This window comes from Pteropus vampyrus, unplaced genomic scaffold (assembly GCF_000151845.1).
Source record: "Pteropus vampyrus isolate Shadow unplaced genomic scaffold, Pvam_2.0 Scaffold36, whole genome shotgun sequence".
Taxonomy (NCBI): Eukaryota; Metazoa; Chordata; class Mammalia; order Chiroptera; family Pteropodidae; genus Pteropus; species Pteropus vampyrus.
In genome coordinates, this window is record NW_011888817.1 from 5,817,557 (window position 1) to 5,827,399 (window position 9,843).

General features: G+C 56.3%; 1 protein-coding gene across 1 annotated transcript in view; it reads left to right on the top strand.

Moving 5' to 3' along the window:
- Positions 1-1,743: 1,743 nt before the first annotated feature.
- Positions 1,744-9,843, top strand: part of SYTL1 (synaptotagmin like 1) — an 8,527-nt gene continuing 427 nt past the window's right edge. The window contains exons 1-14 of the mRNA XM_023529426.1: positions 1,744-2,115; positions 4,214-4,442; positions 5,399-5,547; positions 5,728-5,800; positions 5,883-5,928; positions 6,377-6,446; positions 6,705-6,805; positions 6,941-7,051; positions 7,306-7,472; positions 7,755-7,851; positions 8,162-8,320; positions 8,646-8,724; positions 8,848-8,947; positions 9,721-9,839. Of these exons, the coding sequence (XP_023385194.1) occupies positions 4,309-4,442; positions 5,399-5,547; positions 5,728-5,800; positions 5,883-5,928; positions 6,377-6,446; positions 6,705-6,805; positions 6,941-7,051; positions 7,306-7,472; positions 7,755-7,851; positions 8,162-8,320; positions 8,646-8,724; positions 8,848-8,947; positions 9,721-9,839 (1,405 nt within the window). The 5' untranslated portion in view covers positions 1,744-2,115; positions 4,214-4,308. The remainder of the gene's footprint in view (positions 2,116-4,213; positions 4,443-5,398; positions 5,548-5,727; positions 5,801-5,882; positions 5,929-6,376; positions 6,447-6,704; positions 6,806-6,940; positions 7,052-7,305; positions 7,473-7,754; positions 7,852-8,161; positions 8,321-8,645; positions 8,725-8,847; positions 8,948-9,720; positions 9,840-9,843) is intronic.

The following is a 9,843-nucleotide window of genomic DNA, read 5'->3' on the forward strand; positions in this document are numbered from 1 at the left end:
AAGAGACAGGAAGCAGTCTGTAGTAAGCCTCTGAGAGTGGAGGAGACAAGGATGGTCTGAGCCAGGTGGGGTTCTGAGAGTCAAGCGGAGGGCTTGGGCAGCCTGCAAAAACAGATTCTTAGAAAATGATGGGACTTATGACAGTGAAAGTATCTAAGGGAGGCTGGGCTGGTTTGGAGCAGATTCGTTAAAGGGTCACAGGATTACTCTGGTTGCTGGAACCTTCCAAAGCTGAAGAATGACAAAGTGGGGTGCTGACAGGGCCCTCTGACAGCTGTGCAATAAAGCTGAGTGTGGAGGCCCAGAGAAGGGGAGGGCACGCTTCCAGTAGAGGATGGGCAGGGACTGAGACCTGGGTGTGGGAGGGAGGGGCAGATGGGGGAGACTTAGGGGACAGTGCTCACCTGGAGGGAAATGGGGGCAGTCTGGTGACAGGCAGGGAGCAGCAGGAGGCCTAGGGGGCTAGGACATGAGTGGGGGGGGCGGGGCATTTACAGAAATGGAAACTTGGAAATAAGAGGTTTCAGATGGGGAGGGGCCAGTCTTCAGGTTTTGTTGACAAGAGTTGAACAGAAGTATCAGAGTCAGAGTCACAGCTATAAGGATCAGAGATCAGAGAGAGGAAGGGAAATTCAGAAGCTGGAATAGTAAGGAACAGAGTTTGATGCCTTCCAGGGGTGAGGGCTGCTGACAGGTGGTAGGCTGGGGGCTAGAAAAACATCCTTGGGAGAAGCTAGACCAGGATGGGAACTGGTAAGGATGCTCTTGCCACCCTACCTCCATTTTGGGAGACTTGATGGAGGAGAAGGGCATCACAGTAACCCCTCTTACGCGGACACTCAATGAATATCGTGTGCAAAAGTATATGCATATTTACAAGGGCCTGCAGAAATCTCATTGAATTGTAGTGAAAATCATCTGAGAAGAGATTATTACCCCTGTTTAACGGATGAGTAAAGAGACCCAGAAAATAAGATTGACTTGCAAAAAAATAAATGGGGAAGTCTGGACTTTGGGTTGGAAGATAGAGACTCAGAGTAGTGGAAACATTCAGGAGCAAGTTCCGATGAGGGAGCAAAGGTGGGTGTTTAGTTTAGAGTCCACTCCTTGCCCCATCTCCTCTTGGGGATCTGGGAGGTACCCTTTAATCCATGACAGGAAGGGTGACTACCAAGACGGGCAGAGTGGAATGAAGCAGACTCGGGAATCAGAAGCTTCTGTGTGGTCTCGGTTCACGGTTCTGAAGCAAGTATAATCTAGGGCCCAAACCCATTCTCAGGGTGAGGCAGAGTCTGGGAGAAGAATGGGGTGCTCAAAGGGCTCCCTAGAGACAGAAGGATGTGGGAGCCTCACTTTGGCCCTTGAAGAGTCCAGGCTTCCTCAAATGGATGGGTCCCAGGGCTGCAGAGAAAGCAGCTCTGCTGTGACCTGCACTTCCCAAGATGCGTATGTGGACATGAAGGGGCAGTGGTCATCAAAAGGGACTATGTTGGAGAGGAGACACCTGGAACTCACTCTATGCCAATTCGTGCCCTGCACTTTCATTTCCCTTTTAATGGGCTCTTTGCACTCTGCTGCCCACAGTTTGCAGAGGAGGAAATTGCAGCTCAGAATGGTTAAGAGACCTGCTCAAGGTCACACAGTGGCAGAGTAGGAACTACTCGGGGTTGTCTGACTGCAATCTGCAATCTTTCCATTCCCCTGGTGCTGAGAAAAGTTTCTAACTTTGCTTTCAAAGCAAGTTTCTATCAGCAACTCAGTGGGCAGGGTGGGGCTGCTATCCATTCTACAGATGGGACAACCAAGGCCCTAAGGAGTGACAGCAGTTTACGGAGTAGGTCCACAGTGGAAGTGGGGCCAAGACCCAGGCATCTCTCACCCAGCAAATCAGCTCTAGGTTTTCTAAAAGCAGAGGCTGAGGTGCACCCCTGGGGAGCTGAAATCCAGGCCCGGTTTTGCATCCGGCCCTGCCAAGAAGGTGTTTCCTCCCCCTGGTGGGGCAGCTACTCTGCTAGGCTGCCGGCTGAGTCAGCCTGAGTTCCTCACTTCTCTTCTCCTGGTCCCTGAAACTCGGCCACCCCACGAAGGTGTACCCTCCATACTGGACCCCTACAGGTAACACCTCGGGACAGGGGTCCCCTGCCAGTGTCCTGAGGGGCAGGCACTGCCACCTGGTGTCCTGAACACCCTCTGGGACCTTGGGGTCAGGGAGGCAGGTATGTATCTGGGACTGGAACAGCCAGACAGATGGATAGGCCCTTATATTGACCAATGGGTCTGTCTGTCCCACAGTATTGAAACAGAACAGGGAGAACCAGACACTTGATTCTGCCTCTGGAAAAGAGAGTTGACTGAAGGAAAGCAGTTGCTGCTAGGGACTCTGGGCTCAGATGCCCACAGCCCAGCCCCAGGCAGACCTGAGGACAAGAGCAGGGTCAATTTTGCAGAATGTCTCCCCACCTCCACACTTACACACATACACACACCTGGTGGCCCTTGGGGCACCAGAGTACACAACTACAACACATGGTCCAGTCACACATATAGCACAAGAGGAAATACACAGTGCACACAACACTGTCACCCAGAAAGTCACTGAACACACCATACATGTGTTGGTGATTTGCAGTGATACAATATTCATACCCACAAAATATACAGACACATAGATCCACTGTATGCAGGCATGCCTGCCGGACCGACCCTGGGCTCACACACCAGCCGCAGAAGAGCCTCAGACCGTGGGTTCACAACACCCAGCAGGTGTGCAGGAACTAGTGCTAATGTTGAGCACGCATTCACACAGCGCTATACTGGGTGCCTGACAGAGACGGGTGCCCGACAGAGATGAGCAGGAACCTCAGGCTCCCGGGTGAGGGGGTGGGCAGCCTGGGAGATGGCTCACTCTGGCTTGGTCACTGACTCAACTGGAAGTACACAGAGTACAGGCGGCAGACACAAGTCAAGACTTGCCTTCCCATCGCAGCCCTGCCTGGTTCCCTGGCATGGGAGGAGATGGGAGGGGTGGTGAGGAGAGGAAAGATTCAGGCCACAGCTCTGCTTTGCTCATGGCTCAGTCTTGGGCCCCTTGCCACGTCCACATGCCCACACGCCCACACGCCCACATGCCCACACGCCCACACGCCCATACGCCCCTCAGGGCTGGGCAAATGTTTTGCTTCCGGAGTCACTGTGGTACCTGAGCAGCCGGAGCTGTTTTGCCAGCACTCGGCTTTCACCAGCCAGGTCCTGGGTCAGGGGGCAGGAGGTGGGGGACCCATGTGGCACCAGAAAGGGACCCTGGGGATCGAGGCAAGAGGGCAGGGCTGGAGGCCTGTGGGAGTGGGTGTGGTGGTTACCTCACAGGGGAGGAAGTCGGAGGTGTAGGCTGGGGAGGAGGTTGCCTCAGACAGGAAGGCCAAATGGGCCAGGGCAGGGTGGAGGTGAAGGGTGGAGGGAGGGGACCCAGCTTGAAATGTTCCAGGGCATGAGAGTGAGCAGATATGTGTGTGTGCCTGTGTGTTTGGGTATGCATTTCTCTATGTGCATTCCTGGGTGTGTGCAGATGTATTTCTATCTTTATTCAGACTTTACCAACCATCTGTTGTGTGTAAGGTACTGGCTTTGGGAGTGAGGCCCTATCTCTACCTTCAAGGAGCTCACAATCCAGGGGGCGCAATGTGTACGTGCAAAAGTCTGTGCGATTGGTGTTTGTCTAGGGACATGTCTTTGTCCCAGGATGTAAATCTTGTACAGGTGAACCCACCTGGCAGATCCTGCCTCCCTTTGAGTACACAGGCCTGTGTGCAGGTTTAAGATTGTTAGTTTCCTCTCTTGGTTTGGGCCTGGGTCTGGGCCTATGACTACATAGGGCCCTTTATGGAGGAACGGGTGTGTATGCGCCTGTCTTTATACAAGTATCAGTGGGCATGTGTGACCAGGTGTACTTCTCACTGTGGGTAGTTGTATTTACATGTATCAGTATGTGTGCATGTGTGTCTCTGTACACACCTTCGACTGTGTCCCTGAGTGTATTTATGGGCCATTGTATGCATGTGTCCATGGGTGCATCTCATGCCACCTTGACCTCAGCCTTCCTGGGGCTGTACTCCGCCCACCACCTCACATTTATTTGGGCCAAAAAGGGCAGTCGGCTCTAGGACGTGCCCTGTATTTGGGCAGGGTTTGACTTGACCCCTGGTTTGCCCCACAGGGATCCATGTGTGCCCAGCAGGGGCACAGCCCTAGCTGATGCCCCAGAGGGGCCACCCATCGCAAGAGGGGCTCTAGGCCCCGCCTTGCCTCCTAATGGCACATAAGCCAGAACCTGAGGCTAGTGGACTGTTGGACCTCAGCTTTCTGACAGAGGAGGAGCAGGAGGTCATTGCTGAAGTCCTGAAGCGAGATGCCTATCTACGCCAGCTGGAAGAAGGGCGGGTCAGGTGAGGAGGGAGCCTCAGGCATTGGGGGGCTGGGGTGGCCCCCACCAACATGCGGCCTGTCAGATACCTGGGTAGTTCTTGTTTTTGCCCTTTGGTCCCCTCAACCCCTGGCCAGCTCAGCTCATCAGGGAGGCTACATCAGCTCCCTGCCAGCCTTCCCACCTCTAAGCTTGCCCCTTCCAGCTTACCTGCCACGCCACAGCTGGAGCTCCTCAGATCTGTCCTTAATATCCCTTGCTGAACCCTCTCATGGCTCCTCAGCACCTCAGGTCAGGGGCAAGCTCCTAAGCGTGGTCCAGAAGTGCTCCCTGATTGGCCCCTACCAACCTCCCCCATCTCATCTTTCACCAGTAACTCCAACTCCTGACACACAGAGTCTACTATAGCCACCCCATTGCTCCACAGTCCCTGAACACACCCACCCTTCACTTCTAGGCCATTCCTTCTTCCTGGAAGAGCATGGTGACAGAGGTGCAAGGGACTTACAAGTAGTGCTTAGAGACAGACACCTCCTAGCTATGTAACCTTGGGCAACTCACCTGACCTCCCCAGCACCATTCTCCTCAACTGTAAAATGGGGCTAAGGAGCCCTACCTCATAGGATTAGGAGGGATTATGCACAGTAGTCACTTTAATAATAATTCTTCTCTTTCTCTGCCTGGAGAATGCCAATATGTCCTTTAAGAAGCAATTTAAATGCTGCCTCCTCTGGAAAGCCCTCCTGGATTCCCACAGGCAAATCTGGTCCTTCTTACATCTATATGCCACCTATCTCACTATAGTGTACTTGTCTATTCTGGACTCGGTCTCCCCACCATCCTGAGCTCCTCCAGAGCAGGGATCCAGTCTGATGTGCTGTTGTGTCCCTGACCCCAGGTACAGGGCCTGGCATAGAGTGAGTAGCAGAAATGTTGGTTGGGTGAGTGTTGACAGCTATGGCCTCTCCTATCCACCAGCAAGCTCCGGGCCTCGCTGGTAGACCCTGAGCAGCTGAAAATCCTGACGGGGGACTGGTTCCAGGAAGCACGTGCGCAACGGCACCATCATGCCCACCTTGGTTCTGACCTTGTCCGAGCCTCTATCCGCAGGAAGAAGAGCTTCAGGGGTGAGAGGAGATCCCCAGAACAGGGCAGGCCTTGTGCAGCCTGGGGTACCCGGTATATGTCGACAGGGAGAGAGCCTTTGGGTGGGCACCACCCCCTGGTGGGCTATAGGAGGTGGGTCACATCTCCCAGGGCCAGTCTTCCTATGAAAGGGGTTCACAGAACTTATCACCTGCATGCAGGAGACCAGGCTCTAGGCAGCAATAGGGAGCCTGAGACTGCTGGGAAAGAGACTGAAGAGGAGATGGAGCCCAGGTAAGGAGGTGTGGCAGGGAGGGGAGAGTGCCTACCAGTTACCTGGGTCAGATCCCTGAAAACCACCTCTCCCTACTCCTAGGCTTCCCATAGGCAAGGACCCCCAGGAGAGGCTCAGCGAGGCTGAGGTGAGTAATGAGTGACCAAATGAACTAATGAATAAATGTACAGTGCCCCTGCAGTGGAGGTGGGATGTGCAGGGGAAGGAGCCTCAGCCTGAGAATCAGGAGACCCTGATCTGGGCTTTTATGTCATCCTCTTCTGTTAAATGGGAGTATGGACCTCTAAGGGAATCTCTGAAACCAGCTATCACTGGTGGAGTAGGGACTGAGCTAAGTGAGGTCCAGGACTCACATATTACTGTTCCCTACCAATGGGACGCTGGAGGACTGGCGGGGCGGGTGTTGAACTGTGAAGGAGTGTCAAGTACAGGCCGGACTGGTCTGCAGCTAGTTGCCAGCCCTGCCCTGAGAGCTGTGCTAAATCTGAAGCTGGAGTAGTCAGCTGGAGCCTCTGACCTCTGACCCAATCATCACCTTTGACCCCACTGTGTCCTCTACCCATTGCTCCTTTCAGGGACTTGATTTCCCCTCACCATATGTCCCCCCAAAGCCTTCAGATTTTGAGGGGCCCCAAGCCCAGGAAGGTAAGTGGGAGGGTGTGTGTTTGGGAGCACGGAGAGGTTGTGGAGATCAGAGGCAACTCTAAGTGCCCCCAACCACCAGTGGTGACCTTCCTCCTCCCCAAGTTGGGGGCGGGAGAAGCATGTGGTCTCTGTGAACGACCCCGCGGAAGCACTGGGGTCTGAATCTGCCGGTCATGGGGGTTGTAAACCAGTCCCTCTGAATTTGCTTATGGGAGGCGGAGAGGGGCTGCTGGCTCAGCAAATTTTGACCCACTCCAGCCCCAGACCCAGGGCGTGCACAGGTCTGCGAGGAGGCGGAGCCGGAGCCCGAGGAGCCACTGTCCAGGGAAGAGGTGGAGCCACAGCCGTACCCAGCCCAGGTAGGCAGGAGCGGCCTGCGGCTGCTCTCAAGACTCGGAGCGGATTATGGGCTGGGAGCGAGCCGTCCCGGACAGAGCGCGGTCTGTCAAGGGGCTAGAAAATGGGGACGCTCCTGTCACTTCTCCCCTCCCCAGATCCAGGCGGTGTCTGAGATACTGGAGAACGGGGAGGAGGCCCCGGGGCCCGGCCCCTCACTCGACCGCATGCTCAGCAGCAGCTCCTCCGTATCCAGCCTCAACTCCACGGTGAGGGAGAGGAAAGTGCGCAGGCTGCGGGCCGCCTCTCCTCCTCGTATCCTGACGCGTAGCCCCTGCCTGACCCCACCCTCGCCCCTGAACTTGACACCCCAGCCCCCAGCCAAGCTACCTCGCAGTGCCCTTTACCTCGTCAGCTCGCTTTGCCCCCCATGCTCCCAATTTGAACCCTCTGTGCTCTCCAGCCCCGATGTGAGCCTGCACCCACCCTTACTTCCCTCCCTCCGACCCCGCCACGCCCGCAGCTGAGCGGCAGCCAGATGAGCCTGTCAGGGGAGGCGGAGGCGGGCGCCGTGCAGGTGCGCGGCGCGGTGCACTTCGCGCTGCGCTACGAGCTGGATGCCGCCGAGCTGCGCGTGCACGTGATTCAGTGCCAGAACCTGGCTGCGGCGCGGCGCCGCCGCTCGGACCCGTGAGTGCCCCACCCGGGCGGGCGGGATCTCCAGAGAGCAGCTTTCACCGCCCAGCCCCACCACTTGTCTTGGCCTCAGTTTCATCTTCAAAATGCTCGAGTCGCAGCGTTCCTGGGAGGCGTGGGTTGAGTGAGATGACTCCTGTCAAGCGTTGTACGAGGCCCAGCACGGGAAGCTGTGTTCAGGGCTGTGGCTAGGGAAGCCCCAGGGCTGGGGAGGAGGCGCCGGAAGGGTCCCCCCGCTTTATCTCTGGTCTTTCCCCACCCCCGCTCTCGCCCCAGCTACGTCAAAAGCTACCTCTTCCCGGATAAGCAGAGCAAGCGTAAGACGGCAGTGAAGAAACGGAATCTGAACCCGGTCTTCAACGAGACTCTCCGGGTGAGGCTGCAATGACGGGCGGCCCGCCATTCATAAAACCGACGTCCCTTCCTCTGGGAGCCGGGTGGCAGGGGCAGCCATAGTATCTATCGTCTTTCCTGTTTTTCTGGTCCTCCATATTCTGCGGGAGGAATGACAGGGAGTCTAGCGGTGGGCACGGCGCTAGCCCAGACCCCCATAATCCCCTTCGGGGCTCCCCAGGATTCCATCCTGCAAGGAGTGTGATAGGACAAGCCCCAGTCAACACTCTCGCAACACTGAAGCCGAGGTCATCAGCGGTGCTCCATTAAAGTGCACCTCCTGTCCCCAGTACTCCGTCCCGCAGGCCGAGCTCCGGGGCCGCGTGCTGAGCCTGTCTGTGTGGCACCACGAAAGCCTGGGTCGCAACATCTTTCTGGGAGAAGTCGAAGTGCCCCTGGATACGTGGGACTGGACCTCCGAGGCCATCTGGCTCCCCCTCCAGCCCCGGGTGAGGCAGCTGGCCTGCGTGGAGGGACCCGCGACACAGTTCTTCCTCCTTCACCCCATCGGGCCTTCCCCCAGCCCCCCTCAGACTCCCCTTCGGCAGAGCCTCCCCTCGGTCTCTCAATCCTACAACCAGGTGCAAAGATCTGGCCCCCGATGGCTGGTTTCGTGGGGGCACTCGTATTCCCCGGGCCTTTCTCTTGAAGCCTCGCCCCACAGACCCCAACTTCCCGCTAACCATGCCCCATCGGTGTCTGGAGACTCCACCCCCTTGTGGTCCCCTTCCCTCAGGCTTTGCCCCAGTCCCCTGACGAGCTCTCCTCTCGCAGGTCCCGCCCTCTCCAGACGACCTTCCCAGCCGCGGGCGGCTCTCTCTGTCCCTCAAGTACGTCCCCGCGGGCTCCGAGGGTGAGTGACAGCCCGCAAGAGGCCGAGCTGGACGGGCCCTAGGAGACTGGGGACTTATATCCCACAAGTATGGGGGGACAGGGCTCTGTCTTTGGGCGGGGCCTAAGCCAAGCCTCTCCGCAGGCGCAGGACTGCCCCCGAGTGGGGAGATTCACTTCTGGGTGAAGGAAGCTCAGGACCTCGTGCCTCTTCGTTCAGGACCCCTGGATACTTACATACAATGGTGAGGGGCATTTGCCTGAAGTGGAGCTTCCCACCTCCGACAAACCCCTTCTAAACACCCACACTTGATTCCCCAGTATGAATTTTGACCACTGAGTAGGTGTAAAGGGGACAGACAACTTGAGCCAAGACCTGGAGTGGACAGAATTGAGGACACCTTTGAGGTGCTGCATTTCCGAGTGGCACCTATAGGACTCAGAGAGCTGAGGCTGAGACATGGGAGGTCACAGCGGCCCTTCCATGGAGGACCTGCAAGGTTAGGCTGTGGGGCTTGCAGTTTAGTGGTTTTCAAAGTAAGCTGGGGGGCCTCTCCTGGTGTCTCCAGGTGCTGTCCCACCTTCGGAGAGTGAAATGGAGGTACTCCAATGAGGTTCTGAGTTCCCAGCTCTGCTTCAACCAAAGACATTGTTTTTCTCTTAGGTTTTGTACTTCTGAGCAGTATCTTGCAGAAAGAGCTCCAAGGCTTTAATTGTTTGGAAACTACTTCTGGGGGACAACAAGGAGCTGAAGAATGTCATTGAGTGGGGAGTAGCAGAACTGCCTTTCAGAGACATTACTCTGGGGTCCTGAAAATAGGAGTTGTAACTTTTAAAGGCAGGAGACCTGAAAGGAGGCGGATGTAAAAGTCTCAGGGTAGGAGAGTTTGGGGCCAGGCCTCAGGCAGGAGCCAGAGGACATGGACATTGTGAGAGAGTACAGGTAGGAGTCAGTTACTGGTTGGTTCTGGGGAGTGTGAGGGGGTGGCCCCTTGTTACCAGCCCACCTCCTCCACAGTTTTGTGCTGCCTGATGACAGCCGGGCCAGCCGCCAACGGACAAGGGTGGTACGAAAGAGCCTCAGCCCTGTATTCAACCACACCATGGTTTATGATGGCTTCGGGCCTGCTGACCTGCGCCA